The sequence below is a fragment of the Macaca mulatta genome, chromosome 1 (assembly GCF_049350105.2).
Source record: "Macaca mulatta isolate MMU2019108-1 chromosome 1, T2T-MMU8v2.0, whole genome shotgun sequence".
Taxonomy (NCBI): Eukaryota; Metazoa; Chordata; class Mammalia; order Primates; family Cercopithecidae; genus Macaca; species Macaca mulatta.
This window is the reverse complement of record NC_133406.1, coordinates 67,687,414-67,705,715: the sequence shown is the minus strand read 5'-3', so window position 1 is coordinate 67,705,715 and position 18,302 is coordinate 67,687,414. Positions and strand designations below refer to the sequence as shown.

The 18,302-nt window shown below is 37.8% G+C and overlaps 1 protein-coding gene across 4 annotated transcripts in view; it reads right to left on the bottom strand.

Moving 5' to 3' along the window:
* Positions 1 to 14,507, bottom strand: part of SYT14 (synaptotagmin 14) — a 224,562-nt gene extending 210,055 nt beyond the window's left edge. For all 4 annotated transcript variants that reach the window (XM_001108818.5, XM_002801931.4, XM_077937123.1 and 1 more), the window contains exon 1: positions 14,465 to 14,507. In XM_001108818.5, the coding sequence (XP_001108818.2) occupies positions 14,465 to 14,477 (13 nt within the window). In that variant the 5' untranslated portion in view covers positions 14,478 to 14,507. The remainder of the gene's footprint in view (positions 1 to 14,464) is intronic.
* Positions 14,508 to 18,302: the final 3,795 nt, after the last annotated feature.

Sequence of the window (18,302 nt, the reverse complement as noted above, 5' to 3'; positions counted from 1 at the left end):
TTATACTTAACTAAATGAATATGATAGCCTGATAACAGAATTTTCTGGAACAACCCAGAAATTAGGTCTTAGGAAGTCTCGGAATGAAGACACTTCATTCAAGTATGTGATTCTGAATGGCAAGCTTCCCAACCGCAGAAATCACACCACCATTTCCCAAGCATCTCTTCACATCGTCTAGAAGGAAACACTCTAAGAGAGGACCCACTTTTGTATCTGAGCCTTAACATACACAAGTAAATTACTGAAAGGTCAATCCTCTAAAGTTACTATTTATATTTTATCATATATGCTCATATTATATATTCTCCAACAACCCACTATTATAAATTTGTAAAACAAATTTAACAGTATGATGATAAAAACAAATTTAACTTTAAAAATTACTTTGATTATTCTTTTTTGGAAAGAGTCTTTTGTAATGTTTCTTTTTTAAAAAATCTCTACTTATTGGGCCAAAAACCAAAAATACAGAAAAGTGCACAAATGTATAAAACTTTCATGTAATTATCACAAAGTAAGCACCTGAGTTGCTACAAACCAAGTCAAGAACCAGAACTTTGCTGGCATTCCAGGAGCCCCTTTAACTCATCTTCCTAGGCACTACTTTGTGCCCCAGAAGTACCTAATCTTCTCAGTGCTATCACCACAGCTTGGTTTTGTCTGCTTAGAAAATTTAAACAAGTGGAATTGTTAAGTGGGCATTTTTGAGTCCTACTTCTTTGAATATTGGGTTTGTAAGATCAAACTATTTTATTGCTTGTAGTTGTGGCTCATTCCTTTTCATTTCTGTATATAATTCCATTGTGTATAAATATACATATATACACATATATTCATGCATACATACGTATAAATTTCAATTCTACCATTCATAAACATTTGAATTGATTTGGGTTTGCTGTGACTCATTTTGCTATGAACCTTTTTATATAATACATGTCTCTTTGTTTCCCACACGCATGCTGTGCGTGCGTGTCTTCTAAATGTATTTCGAGGAGAACAGCTGGGTTTATGGGGCAAATGTATGTTTAACTTTAGAAGATAATGGCAAATGGTGGAAATAGATAAAGAAAATGTGGTAAATATATGCGGTGGAATACTATGCAGTCTAAAAGAACAAGGAAATTCTGTCATGTGCAACAATATGGATGAACCCAGAGGACATTATGCCAAGTGAAAGAAAGCAGACACGGAAGGACAAATACTGCATGATCTCACTTGTATGTAGAATCTACAAAAGTCAAATTCACAGATGTAGAGAAGAATGGTAGTTACCAGAGGTGGGAGAGAGAAGGGAATGGAGAGGGGCAGGACAGGAAATGGGGAGATACTGCAAAGGGTACAAAGTTTCAGATAGACGAGGAGTTCTAGAGATCTACCGCATAGCATGGTCACTACAGTCATTAATAATGTGTTGTATATGTCAAAATTTCTAAAAGAATAGACCTTAAATGTTCTCACTACAAAAAAGGTGAAGTGACTGATATGTTAATTAGCTTGATTTAATCATTCCACAATGTATACATATATCAAAACATCACACTGTACCCCATAAACACATACTTTGAATATTCTAATTTATTATAAGAGTAATTTTATCTATTAGTTACTACTATATAGATCTATTTCCTTCACTCAGAAGCATGTCACCACTTTAATGTAAGCTGAATAAAACTTTGTAGTGTTCTGTATATGTATGACCTTATAATTATTGTGAATTACTTTTAGTCTTTCCATAATGAAACTATTAAATAATTTAATCATTTCAGTTTAGCACAGAAGCTTTTAAAAACAACGGTGAAACCCCGTCTCTACTAAAAAATACAAAAAACTAGCCGGGCGAGGTGGCGGGCGCCTGTAGTCCCAGCTACTCGGGAGGCTGAGGCAGGAGAATGGTGTAAACCCGGGAGGCGGAGCTTGCAGTGAGCCGAGATCGCGCCACTGCACTCCAGCCTGGGTGACAGAGCCAGACTCCGTCTCAAAAAAAAAAAAAAAAAAAGAAACAGAAATATCCTACAGCAATAACATGAGAAGTAAAAACCATGATATCCACTAAAAAAAGTAGGTCGTCTGAGAAGCAAGCTAAAAAAACTAGAAAATAGTATTTCTATCACCAAAGTAGGTTAGATCTTCATTCTGACTTGGTTGTAACAATGGCATTGCTTCTTTATTATTAAAAATACAGAATAATCACTGATTATCAGGAAGATAGGCTTTGCAAGAAGAAACACCTAACTTAAAGCTATGGGGTTATAAAGGAATTATTCAGCAAAACCCCAGTGCAAAAAATAGAGTGTTAATTGGAATATTACCAGTGAACACAGATTACCTGCTGAAAGGCTGGAATGAAATATACCTACGTACTACAGTTCTTTCCAATTGAGGAGATGCTAGTCCAATGACTGGCTATTTACCGAATTATAACAAAAAGCTATTTTTGAAACATCAGAAGGGTCATGTAATAAAAATAACATAATTATAATGTATTAATATATTGAGGCCTATGATGTTTTCAGAGGTTACTTAGAAATATTCTCCATGCACATTAAGGCTTATTCTCTAGAAGTTACACACATAACTTAGTTTGAGTTACATAGTTAATTCATGTAAAAACGCTGTACTTTTTAAGGCCTGTAATTAGAACTAAACTCTCCCATGTATTTAATATATTGGGATGATTGATTAGGTTTTACCACATACACCTAATCTTAACTGTACCAGCATTATTTTTACAAGGCTTAGTATGTACAGTAACAATAAAAACTACTACATTCTAAGACATTTCTCAAAACTGCAGAATGACAATGAAAGCCAATTCCCACTTTTAAAAGCATTCCATTTATCTATATCAAAGAACCTCATAAATTTTTCAAGTTACTCAAATAATCACTATATTTCATATTTACAGTCAATTAGCTGCCAAATTTGTCAAAGTACCCACAAAAGTCAAATAAGCAAATAAGACTATGCACGACCTTTCTTGATATTTGTCCCCTAAATTCTAACCAACAAATAAGACTTCACTGATGTACATGTGGAACTCAAAAGAAATCACTATTCTTATGAAAATGAACAGTGAACAGAAATACTAAGGATACATAATTTCCAGACAATAAAATAAAATTCAAGAAAACCCTGCTTTTAGAAATACAAAAGAAGAAATACAAAAAAGTCATATAAATTTATTACATTATTGGAAACTGAAATTCAGTGTCCCTTTTTTTTTTTTTTTTTTTTTTTTTTTGAGATGGAGTCTCACTCTGTCACCAGGCTGGAGTACAGTGGCGCAATCTCAGCTCACTGCAACCTCCGCCTCCCAGGTTCAAGCAATTCTCCTGCCTCAGCCTCCCAAGTAGCTGGGACTACAGGCACGTGCAAATGGTGCCTAATTTTTGTATTTTAAGTAGAGACAGGATTTCACTATGTTGCCCAGGATGGTCTTGATCTCTTGACCTCATGATCCACCTGCCTCGGCCTCCCAAAGTGCTGGGATTACAGGCGTGAGCCACCATGCCCAGCCTAGTGTTCCCTTTATCCCCAATCCTTCCTAAGACTGGGAGGAGTGTAAGGAAAAAATATGAATTCTCTAGGTTAAATGTAAATTTTTTAATGTATATGTCTGTTTGGAAGTCAAAGGCTTAAATACTTTTTCAGTTAGAGATAAGTTGAACTTTGTACAAATTTTATGTTTTATTTTGTCTTGAAAAGTAAATCTGAAAAGTTTCCAAAAGAAATGTTAAATTTGTAAGCAGGAGGCAAGAAAGACACTGTAGACATATCTTGATTTAGATGTGGTGGTAATCCAAAAAGTGGTATACTGCTTTTAACAGTGTAATGCACAAGAGGGAATGCTTATTTAGTCACTTAGCCCGTATCTTTGGAAAGAGATTAATCTTCCACTAAAAAAATCACCCCAAAAATGAACTCCTGTATAAATACAATTTTCCACACATCAAATTTAATTCAAGAAAATGAGTACTGAGACAACAGAACATAAGACACTAGAACTCAGAAACACATTTGTCTAGTTCATAATTTTATAGATAAATGGAGACCCCAAAAGTTAAAGTTGTTCAAGGTCACTAGTTAATTGTCAGGGGGAAAAAAAAAAGAACATTATGTTTAATGCATTTTGGAAAGTTAATATTGATTTTTCTTCATTTTTATGAAAAAACTGAAAGTTATGAAATTGTTTTCCAATCCTTTAAGGTAATTTAAATAGAACTGCATAAAAACTATACTTGGAGATAATAGTAGCACTGCTTTTGAAATAATCATCTCAGCAACATGGAAAGGAGAAACAGATAGAAAATGACAAGCTTAGTCAAAGTTACCATCTTTTCCCTCAGGCAAACCCATGTAGGAGCAAAATGTAAACTGGCATAATCCTCTACAATTGGAATAAGGGGTATAAGAGAAAATAGATGTGTGTGGGCACACACGTATGCTGTGATTGTGTGCATGTGTTTGTGTACGAATATACATGTGAGTGTCACTGGAAACTGGAATTTTAAAAAAATAAACAAAAGGATCATTACAACATATGTACTTGCCCACATGTTTACAGAAGGAAAATATGTAGTTATATGACAGCCCCATCGAAATACATCCAGGTACAGGCATACCTCAGAGATATCAATGGGTTTGACTTCCAATCACTGCAATAAAGTGTATATCGCAATAAAACAAGTCACATAAACTTTTTGGTTTCCCAGTGCAAACAAAAGTTATGTTTACACTAGACTGTAGTCTATTAAGTGTGCAATATCATTGTGTCTTAAAAAATGTATGACCTTAATTTAAAAATAATTTATTGCAAAAAAAAAAAATAGTAATGATTGTCTAAACCTTCAGCAAGTCCTATCTTTTTGCTGGTGAAGGGTTTTGCCTTGATGTTGATGATTGTGGACCAATCAGGATGATGGCTGATGAAGGTTGGGGTGGTTGTAGCAATTTCTTAAAATTAGACAGTGAAGCTTACCACACCGATGGAGTCTTCCTTTCATGGAAGATTTCTCTGTAGCATGCAATGCTGTTTGATAGCATTTTACCCACAATAGAACTTAAAAAACTGGAGTCAATCCTCTCAAACCCTACTGCTTTTTTTTTATCAACTATGTGTATATAATATTCTAAACCCTTTGTCATTTCAACAATGTTCATAGCAGCTTCACCAGTAGATTTCATCTCAGGAAACCACTCTGTTCATCCATATAAGCACCTCCTCATCCATTCAAGTTTTATCATGAGATTTCAGGAATTTAGTCACATATTCAGGCTCCACTTCTAATTCTAGTTCTCTTGCTAGTTTCACCTCATCTGTAGTGGCTTCCCCTACTTAAGTCTTGAGCCTCTCAAACTCATCCATGATAGTTGGAATCAACTTCTTCCAAACTCCTATTAATGTTGATATTTTGGCCTCCGCAAACGAATCACAAATGTTCCTAATGGCATCTAGAATGATTAATCCTTTCCAGAAAGTTTTCAATTTACTTTGCCAGGTCCATCAAAGGAATCACTATCTATGGCAGCTATAGCCTTACACAATATATTTCCTAAATAATAAAGCTTGAAAGTCTTAACTAATCCTTGATTCATGAGCTACAGAATAAATATTATATTAGCAGGCATGAAAACAACATTCATCTCCTTGTACGCCTCCATTAGAGCTCCTGGGTGAGCAGATGCCTTGTCAAAGAGCAGTAACATTTTGAAAGGAATCTTTTTTCTGAGCAGTAGGACTCAACAGCAGACTCAAAATATTCAATAAACCATGCTGTAAACAGATGTTCTGTCATCTAAAACCCCAAAAATTTAGGCTTTGTTGTTCTACTTGTAGAGCACACAGAATACATTTAGCATCCTTCTTAAGACCCCAAGGACTTTCAGAATCGTCAATGGGCACTGGCTTCCACTTAAAGTCACCAGATGCATCAGCCCCTAACAAGAGAGTCAGCCTGTCCTTTGAAGCTTTGAAGCCAGGCACTGACTTCTCCTCTCTAGCTATGAAACTCTTAGATGGCATCCTCTTCTAATAGAAGGCTGTTTCACCTACAATGAAAATCTGTTGTTTAGTGTAGCCACCTTCATCAATGATCTCAGCTAGATCTTATAGATAACCTGCTACAGCTTCTCCATCAGCACTTGCTGCTTCACTTCATACTTCTATGTTATGGAGATAGCTTCTTTCTAAACCTTATGAACTAACCTCTGCTGGCTTCCAACTTTTCTTCTGCAGCTTCTTCACTTTCTCAGCATTCACAGAATTGAAGAGAGTGAGGGCCTTACTCTGAATTAGGCTTTGGCTTTAGGGAATATTGTGGCTGGTTTGATCTATCATCCAGACCACTCAAACTTCTCCATATCAGCAATAAGCCTGTTAAGTCTTCCTGTCACTCATGTGTTCACTACAGCAGGTAGCACTGTTAATTTCCTTCAAGAACTTTTTCTTTGCATTCACAACTTCACCTACTGGCACAAAAGGCCTAGCTTTTGGCCAGTCTCAGCTTTTAACATGCCTTTCTCACTGGGATTAATCATTTCTAGCTTTTGATTTAAAGTGAGAGACATGTGACTCGTCCTTTCACTCAACATTTGTAGGGTTATTAATTGTTGTGTCTCAGGGAATAGGGAAGCCTGAGGAAAGGAAGAGAGACTGAGGGAATAACTGGTTGGAGGAACAATCAGAACACACACAACATTTATCAACTAAGTTTGCCATCTTATATTGGCATGGCTCGTAGCGCCCAAAACAATTACAACAGTAGCATCAAAGATCACTGATCACAGATCACCATAACAAATATAATAATAATGAAAAAGTTTCAAATATTACAAGAATTACCAAAATGTGACACAGAGACACAAGGTGAGCACATGCTGTTGAAAAAATTGTGCCAATAGATTCGTTCAACACAGAGTTGCCACAAACTTTCAATTTGTAAAAAATGCAAATTTGTGAATTTACAATAAAATGAAGCGCAATTTTGTATACCTGCACACAAACATGGAATTAAACCCCCAAATTTAGTTCCTTTAAAATGGATCTAAGAGTCCTTTTCAAAATCAACTATTTTGTCTACCATGTTTATTCTGACCATTAGCCTAAATCACCACAATTTACAGGTTCTACTTATTTCTTCTTGGTCAAACACTGAAAGGCTACCTTAGAAATATTTTAAATTCTATCTCATCTAAAGATTCTTCTCCAAAGCACATGCATCAGTCAGAGCCTTTAAATGATCACCTAACTTACAATTATAAACTCTTTTATAGCTAATCCTTATGCAGACACCTATACTGCACATCATAAGCATGAAACTACTAATGTTACCAACCCCCAACCAACTTAATCCACTTAGACCATAGTCACTAACCTCTAGACATCTTTTAGTTTTGTCCCTAATTAGACCATTCAAGGAATAATACCAATTTTGGTCACCAATTTAAAACACAGGGTTACATAAAGATCATTGCTTCTGAATTGAGTCAGACTTCAATTCTAAAGTCAGCATCACCTAGTACTGTCTTTGCAAACCTGTGCTTGTTACTTAATCTTTGGAGTAAGCAAAAATAATAGCTAAAGTAATTTATAAAATAGTAATAATAACCTCAGGACAGAAAATAGCTTTCATCTTGTATACTAATTCTGATGGATTGGTAGTAGCTGCTAGAGTAGGGGTGGAGGGTAGTGTTGCCAAGGATTCGGAAACCAAGTCCACAACTGGCAGGAAAAAAGATGTCTTAATAAAAGAGATGTCTGCTGCAGACAACAGAGGGAGAAGTGGTGCTATTCATGACTGAGAAAATGAATATATGTTGCCTGGCCCGTGGCAAGCACCCAAAGAAAGGTAATTCCCTTGCGTTCTTCACCAAGTAGAATATAAAAATCAAAGAAATTCAGGCTCTGGAGATGTTTTCTTCTTTTCTACAGTTATCATTGAATGTCAGACATTCTCCCATGTAAATATTCCAAAATAAATGTTAACTTTCTCATACTTCTTAACCTGTCCTCTTTTTTGAATTTTTTCTTTAAAAAAGAGGGGGAAAAAACCTTCAGCCTTCCAACCCTCTGGGAGTTATCCTCCCAAATTGGAATTCCTTTACTTTTTGCTGTTGCTATGTAACTACTGTAGAGTTAAAATAGTCTGAAAAAGTCAAGTCCTTTCTATACTTTTACAAACTCATTTTATCTATGATACTCCTATTAAATAGCAGCCTACACTTTGAGACACATACTACCCCTCAAGCATCACATAAAATAAACTAGATCTTATTCACAACAATATCTTAGAGCACTTTATAATTTACAAAGCATGCTAAATATGGTATCTCATTTGATCCATGTAAGTTCCTATGAATTTATTCAACAGTCTTTTCTAAGAGGTATAAATTTTATCCTATAAAATTAAATTTACTGTTCACAAATTAATCCATTTTTCCAACTTCTGAGCTACTTTTTAATCCAATTCATTTGGTCAATTATGCTTTTGACTGCTAGATACTCATTAACATAACACAATAAAACCTTAAGTATGTGCTCACAAAAAATTCTACTTAAGTGTATTTTCTAGTCAACAGAGAATAAAACTTTTTTTTTTACTTCTGCACCAAATCATTTTTTAAAGCTACTCATATGCATTACCGCATTAAGTTCAGAATACTGAAGATAATTTAATATTCATTAAAACTTCTACCTCATGATGGCTCAAAATAATATCTTGAATACCAATTCTAACATAGTCCTAAAAATGTGAAAATAAGAAATTGTTCTGAATACATGTGTGGCTCTTCGAAATTTGTTCGTAAATGCCCAATAACAGCTTCCTGAGTTGTCACTATTTCCCCCTTCTAAAAAAATGGTAAATCAAGTGTTCTAATTTGATAGGGTCCAATTAAGATACTACTATATAGACATACAAAATATGCATATAATCATTTTACTTAAAAGCGTGAAATGTTTTATTTATAGTAGTTTGTTCAGTCTTACATTATTCATATATAGGCACTTTCATATTAGGTAGTAATCGACTAGGATTTGGGGAAAAGAATAAAAGGATAAAGTCAGCTAAATGGAAATAAAATTCATGAAAACAATCTATTATACTACCACATATATACTATGCGCGAACATAATATTTGCAAATAAACTGATAATGCAAATAGTATTACTCAAATAACAAACTGTATAAATTAAGCCAGTGTATGGTTCTCTCTGCTTTCCCCATTGGCATGCACTGCTGCATTCTCCTTTTTTTTTTTTTTTTTGAGACAGAATCTCACTCTGTTGCCCAGGTTGGAGTGCAGGGGCACGATCTTGGCTCACTGCAACCTCCGTCTCCAGGGTTTAGGTGATTCTCCTGCCTCGGCCTCCCCAGCAGCTGGGACTACAGGCGTGAGCCACTATACCCAGCTAAGTTTTGTATTTTCAGTAGAGACAAGGTTTCACCATGTTGGCCAGGCTGGTCTCAAACTCCTGACTTCAACTGATCCACCCACCTCGGCCTACCAAAGTGCACTGCTGCAACACAACCTTAAAACAACAAAAAATAAAATACCACTGTGTCTCTAATGTTCCCTAAGTGTTTCTAATTTTCTTAGGTGAGTTAGAAAAGTAACCTTGAATAAACTGTAAATTATTCAAAGTAAATCTACTGGGTTTTTTAACTGAGTATTTCAAATGGCTTTTGAAAGTCTAAATTTTGCCTTAGAAATCTTAGAGCCAAAAGAAACCTTAAAGAACATCTCAGTATTCTTCTCATTATTTTAAAAATACAATATATGTATGTAGCAAACTATAAGGTACATTATTAATAAAAAGCAAATGCACTATATACACTCACACATATATATACACACACACATAGATTCTCGCTAGTTTAACCTTATTCTACATTTTTAAAAAATGTTACCCAGAGAAGTTAAGTAGTTAAAGTTAGTATAGCAATGTAACAAGTGTTTATTTTTTACTTTGGCAAAACAGTTTGCAGAGTCTTCTGATATTCTTATGGAAGAGAAAGAAAAATGTCAACTGGATGAAGGAAGGAAGTTAGATCATTAAAGACCAGCCTTATCTTGAGGTTTTAAGAAACTCAGATTTGCATTTTATAATACGAAGATAACTAGCACTACTTTGGAAAATGAATTGGAAGGAAACTTAACACTGGAAATAAGACTACTTAGGAAATTAATGCAAGTCTCTTAATGAGCGATATGGGCATAAACTAAAGTGAAGACACCAAGCAGCACAAACTGATTTGAATTGTAGACTTGGCAGGACTTCGTTATCAACAGGATGTGGGAGGTGAGCTGTAATACAGGGTTGGTGTCCAGGTTTTTAACTCAGATTCCTGGTTACTTAAAAATGCCACTCAGATGGTAAATCTGCACAGAGTGGGGGTAAATTTTGATGGAGGCTGGATTTGGTGGCTGTGATGACAACTTTGGGACATTCTGAATATACCAAGCTAAACATTTTGGATTGCTGAGGACAACCATGTGAAAGCATCTAGCTACTATTTGGAAATATAAGTCAGGAAAATTCTGTGTTAGAAATACGCTTCTGGGTAATGGCATAATTTATGATGACAATGTTCAGAATTCCATGAAACAATGCATAGAAACTTGGTTTCAGTTCATACAAAATACAATTGGCCCCCCATATCCACAGGTTCAGCACCTACGGATTTAACTAACCGTGCGTGGAAAACATAGTTAGGCCTACAGTGGTTGTAAGTGTACTGAATATGTACAGACTTTTTTTCTTGTCATTATCCCCTAAAGAACTATTTACATAGCATTTACATTACAGTAGGTAACAAGTAGACTGGAGATGATTTAAAGTATATGAGAGGATGTGCATAAGTTAGATGCAAATATTATGCCATACGATATAAAGACCTTGAGCATTCTCAAATTTTGGTATCTCCAGGGCACCTGGAACCAATCTCCCCCACAGTTACCAAGGGGAAACTGTATTCAGGTACCATACAAAACCTAAGGGGTACAAATGAATAAGACATTAACCTCTAGAAATTTACAGTCAGACAGGAAAAACAAACTTGTAAATAAGTGATTACAAAATTGTTCAATGTGTGCAATTACGGCAATGTGTATAAAGCAGACAATGGCAACAGGGTCAAGAATGGAAGCCACTAGAACATTAGGTCAGGTAGATTAAGAGAAGACTGAGAAATATGTAATCAAGAGAGGAGGAAATTTCAAATACAACAAAAAAGAGTCAACACTATCAGATTAACAGAGGCCAACACTAGAAGAATGAATATGCTGGATAGCAATTACATCACTTCATTGGCTAGGCTACAACAATGATTCCCAATCTGGTATTGCCAGACCACTGGGCCAACAGTAAGGATGTATAACTATTCTCAATATTTCAAAATGCCTTTTAAAAATTGTAACTTTACCTAATATAGCCTAACTTCTTTACCGCTGACTGGAATTATGTTAGCTCAGTGTAGTAACTCTAGCATCTTTTATTTGTCTCTTTTTATTAGTAGTCACACATCTGACTGATGAAAGGAGGAAATTAATGATTACTTAGTAGAAATAATTTTGTGTTATAAAATAGCAGGTTTACACAGAGAAGGAAATAAAAAACAATCCTTAGTACTTAAAAGTCTAGACTCAAGGGCTAAAACACTGGGCCATAGCTAATAAGAGTATGCTTAACAGATATTAATGAACTGTTCAGTTCAAAACATTGGTTAGCTAAGTGAAGGGTTGCAGGCACATGCCTTGAGAGTAGTCCAGCTAAAAGAGACTGTGGTTTTAGTTGATTACAGCCTTGCTCTGTGCCAACATGAAGCTCCAAAAAACCTATTCTAATGTTAAACTATATTAATAGGATTACACACAAGTGAAGGAGTGGTATAACAGTTTTAATGTATGCTATTCAATAGTATAACTGGAATGAAATGGCCCACTACGATATTCTAAATTTTAAAACATACAACTACAGATCATCCAGAGAAGGGAAGTGGATAATTTTATCTAGAAAACACTCTAGAGCTGTCTTCAAATGGCAGAAGGGATATCACAGAGAGAGAGAATAGTGGGCTTTTCATTGCTACAGAAAGCAAAACTAGGATGGGTAGACAGACATTACAGAATGTCAGATATTCGGCCAAATACAAAGACCTTATGAATATAAGAATTACTGCCAAAAATCGTGTTAGACCCATCATCATTGAATGTTTTTTTACAAAGGAAAGATGATCCATCTCTTAGCATTCACACTACACTGTAATTGCATGTTTAAAATTATCTGTCTCTCCGAATAGAACATGAACTCTTTGAGGGAAGAGTTATAGTCTTATTTATGTTTTGGCCTCATGGAATCCAGGAATGAACACTGTATACGGCTACTGTACAAAAAAAAAAAAAAAAAGTCTATTGAATTAATAGGTGAATGAAGAAATTGAATGTTTTAAGAAACACTTCATTGAAAAAATGAGATGCCCTTTTGGGCCCCTAAATTTTTAAGATTTCCTTAGCACAGAGTCTCATGCAGAACTCATTCTACTCCATAACACAGCCTAGGGAGGGTGTGCATAATGAATCTATTTTACTATGTGATAAGGAGCACAGTTAGGCTAATTCGAACTGCCATCTTTATCTGAAGTGCTAATATTAATTACAGTTTCTTTGCCAAACTAGAAAAGATATAATTCCTGATCTTTGTATTATGAAACCTTAAGCAAATGCTTCAGTATGAAAATATTTATGAGAGTATCTCAAACACAGAGGAATCTCTAGAATGTGAGGATTCAAAAAATCTTATTCTTTAAACATGTTAAGTAGTAGGCAGAGCAAAATCCCATCAGGTGACACGGAAAATTAACCAGTAACACTTAACCGCCAGAAGAAAGAAAGGAAGAACTAAGAAAAAAAGGAAAAAACTGAAAAGATTTTAAGAAATTACAAGTTATAGCATCATATCTGAATGGCATCTGGCTGAAGGATTTTCCTCATGTTCTGCTAAACCTTTCTACCTTCACAGCTTCACAAGAAACTCTACCACAAACTAGTTGGGAAAATAAAGTACACAACATAAATCAGTGGGTTTGGTTTCTTGATTTTTAACCTTTGGTGAAAGGACAGCCAGGGAAACAAACGTTGAAAGTACTGCTCCAGATAACAGGAATATCATAAATTATAGGTAGATCTTATTCCCACCATTTTAACTAAAGTAGACATTTGAAACTGTCTGAATGCGTGTCTTGCATATAATAGTACTCCCTCGCTTAAATAAATAAGATAAACGTAAACACATGGCTAAACTCTATTTTGGAGTCCACACGATCTGACAAAAAGCAGTCCCCAGAGATGCATACTACCAGTGATTGGTCACTTAGAAGGGAAACGCTTTAAAAAGTTTTACTTAGGAACACACATTCAATGTAGACAAATAATGATACAGCTATAGGCACCTTGCACAGCTGTACAGATTAATATACACGCACAGGGAAAATTTACAAATTACTTTCACTGTTTGAGTTAATCTAAGAGACAGGGTCTGGAAGATGTAATCTTTCACATAAACATCCTAGACGTGTGAAATTAATTTTCACAATATCTTCCTTAAAAACAAGGCAAAATATAGACACTGGGTCCCAGTTACATGTTTCTGGAACAAGAGAAAAATACACTTTCGTGTCAACTACCTTATCCAGGAACTTAATTTTTATTAAGCTGCTGTTCGAAATATGAGCATTGTTGGCACTGTAACACTTCATAGACTGATATTTGCAGGATTCTAAGAATGTGTGCTTGTTGTAAAGACGTATTTACTTCTTTTCACGGAGAAAAACAATTTTGAGTGTTGGGGAGGAACAAAACCACTTGAAGAGAAAATTAACCTAACCCCAAATTTCCTGGACACCCTACAACGGCAAACAGAAGGGGAATGACAGAGAGTGTAACCCAGCATCAGCCTGAGTGGGGACAGGGAAGGGTTAGAAAGGGAACAAAAAACTGGACTCTCAGTTTGGCAGAAAGGCGGGTATTGTGAAAGGATGGTTTGCCGCGGCGGGAGCCAGAGAAGAAGGTGCAGCCTGAGCCCCCCGTGGCCCCTCGCTCCTGCCAGCCCGTCCCGCGGGGTCTGTAGGGCCTCAGCCCGACCCCCACACCGCGCGGCCGGCAAGAGGCAGCGGCCCGGACGCTGTACCTGCCCGCCAGTCCGCTCTGCCACGCGTGCGGCCGCCTGGAGGCCGGTGAAACTGCGAAGGCCGGGGCGAGCGAGCCAGTGGAGCCCGGCGTCCCAGCGGCGCCGCTCCGCCCACCTGCCTCCCGAGACGCGGCCGGGACCCCCGCGCCTCCTCAGCCGGCTCCAGCCCTCAGGAGACGGCCCCGTCAGCGCCTCGGCCTGCCGGCGCGCCTCCGAGCCCCCCGCCAGCTGGGCGGTCCCCATCCTCGCTCCCCGCTGTCAGCCTCCACTTACCTTCAATCGCCATGATGTGCTCGCCATGGACCGCACCAACTAGATGGCGGGGGCAGCGGGCGCGAGGGCGGGCGGAGGACACGCCGAGTCCGCCAGCGAGAGGGGCGGGGCCCGGCCCGGAGTCGCCCGGCTGCGCGGCCGCAAGGGGCGCCGCGGGCGGGGCGAGGGAGGGGCCCCGAGCACCGCGAGTGCGGGCCGCTGAAGAAATGGAACCTTCCCGGGGCCGCCGCCGCCGCCGCCGGCGGCACGTGACGCCACCCCGCCCCCACCCCCACCCCATCCCACCCCACCCCACCGCCCCCACCGCGCCTCGCGCCTGGATTCGAAACAGGTGCCCGGCCCAGAGAGCCACGGGCCCGCGCCCGAGACCCGCCCGAGGCGCGCCGAGCACTTGTGGGGGCCCGGGCCCGAGCTTCCTGGAGCCGGGCGCCCGCCGGTTCCGTACTTGTAGCAAACGGAGTCGATGAAGGAGGCGAGTGGCAAATGATGTGGTCAGGACCAAGGACAGGTCTCCTTGGTTGAAAAGGATTCCACCCACTAACTCAGATTTGGTGATAGGAAGGTCTGTTTTGGTTTCGTTTGGTTTTGTTTTGTTTTGTTTTGCCCGAATCAGCCACATACTTGTCTCAGATCTCCGCTGTGAAGTGGAGGAACAGCTAGTTCGCAAAAAGCAAAGAAGAGAGAGGAATCTTGAGCACAGCAGTTGTCTCTCTCTCTCGCTCTCTCACACACACACACACTCACCTGCACGCACCCACTTCACCCCTTAGCCTCGCTCTTGATAAGCCTTGCTGGCACACAGAGCTTGGTTTACCTCTTGGAACTAAGAGTTGGAATTTGTCTACATACAGCAAACGCACATTTGAAGCCACACAAAAGTAGGGGTCAGACAGACGTTCTGACAAAGGACCTGGAAAGCATGTCACATGCAGGTTTTTAAAATTTGTAAACCTGTGAGCATTGTCAACAGTCCCAGGCCAACCCTGAGCACAACAACAATTGGCCACTTAGTTTTTACTTAAGATACTTGAACCGCTCAACCATTTACCCAACTCTCAACTTCGTTTAGTAATTTGAGGACCTGGACAATCAACAGCATAAACAACATTGAGAAATAGGGAGTTTAGTGATTCTCCCTTGTGGAGGAAATGCTAATTCCTAGAGCAAAATAGCTATATAGGGACTGACACAAAGAAGAAATATTTTACACTTATGTAAGTGAGGTTGGACTGTAAATCTAGAGCAGAAACTGTCTTCCATTGCTTTTATATAACCTCTCCCTCAGTCGCAGTTTATGCTCAATAGACATTCATCCTTTACCATTTTCGTTAGTTCAGTGAATATCTGTGGAGCCGGCACTGTGCTGAAATCTGGCTACAAGCAAGAATTGTTATTGAGGGATCAAACAAAATACTGTTTTACTCAGAAAACATTAAAATGCCTATACTTTAGGAAAGCTTCATGAGAGAGTTTATGATAGATATCTAGAGGATTCAGGTAAAATGTTTAATGACATTTTCCCCAGGCAGCCTCCCTTAAAATAATCTTGAACTCCAAGACATTGATCTGAACTTGACACCACAATTCTGAGTCTGTGGTTTCTGGCTAGCTCTGAGTAATCCAATTTTTCAAACTTTTAAAGAATTTCATATTGAAAGCCCCAAAAATTTAATCATCCTTTCCTCACCAATTACACAGTTATTAAGTAAATAACCAGATTATGTGAGTTTCCATAACCTAGATTAACATCGCTATTATTTGTTCAGGAGACTTATTTGTGTGTGTATGTGTGGTGAACTTGAATTTCAAACTTGTTGAATACAGGACTTTAGGCCAAGGCCACTGGGTATTGATGACCTTTCCCTCTGGATTAGAATGCAGAATTCTCCCTACCAACATTGCTTTTAAAAAAAAGAAACTATGTTTTCCAAATACTAACTGGAAAATTTCTGAGACTGATGTTGGAAAATATCATATGGATTTCCTCACCCAAGATTTCATATAGATGCTGAGTTTGCTTAGCAGCCACTTGGAATCAGATTTTTAATTTAGTGTCTTACATATTCTTATTTATAAAGTATGTTGTGGGTTTGATACTTTTAGGGATTGTCAATTATTTATAATTTGAATGTTTTACATTTTGTTAATTACACATCCTGCCTAATAACAAAAATTGTTCCTAATCTTCACCTTACACTTCCAAAACTGTCTTTAGTCTGTATACCTTTATGTACTTGGGAATGCACAAGAGATTCTTCATTTTTCATTCTTCATTCTTCTTTATAATAAATTATTTGCAAAACAGTTTCCAAACATATAATTCAAGCAATTACCATCATGTGATGTGGAGATAGTTAGGAGCTCAGTTAGGAAAAGTAGAATAAAAGAAGTCAAGCTGGGCTTAGTGGCTCATGCCTATAACCCCAGCACTTTGGGAGGCTGAAGCAGGCTTGAGCCCAGGAGTCAAGACCAGCCTGGACAACATGGTGAAACCCTGTCTCTACTAAAACTACAAAAAATTAGCCGGGTATGGTGGCACTTGCCTATAGTCCCAGCTACTCAGGAGGCTGAGGTGGAAGGATCACCTTAACGAGAAGTCAAGGCTGCAGTAAACAGTGATTGCACTAGTGCACTCCAGCTTAGGCAACGCAAGTTAGTCATACTAATTTCCTTTCTTATGTTATAAAATGGAAATGTTTCTGGTATTTTCAGTTTCCAATTAGTTTTTCATAGAGCTATTTTTTTCAATGAGAGTTTTATTTCCAGGAGAACCACAAAGCTTATTACCTAGTGATGTGGCTGAAACATCAGTGGAAAAATTGAGCACGGAAGATGAATCATGTGGGAAGAACAACTCAAAAGGGAAGTGAAGAGTAATTTCACCTATATTAGTTAAGTAGTTTTCATGTACCACACAAAATAACCACTATTGATAACAATATCATCTGGATGGGAAAGTATGTTCCAAGTTACAAAAATTCCCAATGTGCTTTTAAGAAACAACTCATGTTTAAAATTGGACCTTTCCTTTATTTAATTTAAGCTGTTCAACTGAAAAAGACTAAACCACTAGAAGAATGAAAAAAAAAATACTAACCAGCAATTATATAGTTGCATATATAGAAGTGGAGATTTAACAAGTATCTATACAAAAAAATATGTATTTTGAAAAATTTTAGTAGATCTTATATTATTCAGGCATTTGAGTATTTGAGTTAAGGGAGACTTTTTCTTCAGACAGGGTCTCTCTCTTGTCATCCAGGCTTGAGTGCAGTGGCGTGAACATGACTCACTGCAGCCTCGACCTCCTAAGCTCAAGCAATCCTCCTGCCTCAACCTCCTGTGTAGCTGGGACCACAGGTATGCACCACCACACCTGGCTAACGTTTTTATTTTTTATTTTGTGGAGAGGCAGGGTCTCACTTTGTTGCCTAGGCTGGTGTCAAACTTCTGGGCTCAAGCGATCCTCCTGCCTCGGCCTCCCAAGCTGCTGGGATTACAGGCATGAGCCACTGTGCCCGACCTGAGACAATGTGCCCAGCCAACACTTTTAAACTTTAAGTTTTGTTACCAGTTGTAATTATCTGAAAAGAGGTGGCTGGATTATACAAACCTGGTGAAAAACCAAGTTAAAACCATTAATATTTCTTTTTCTTCATGAATCACAGTGCCATGAAAAGTTACGCTATTAGTTATTCTGATATCTTCATCTGTTTTTCTAGCACTCATGAAGTTAAACAAAATATGGCAAGTTGTCTTTATAAAATAATACTGTCTTTTTGCAATTATAAATTAGTTTGTTTAAAATAAATATAATTACCAGAGCTTTGTTGATGTA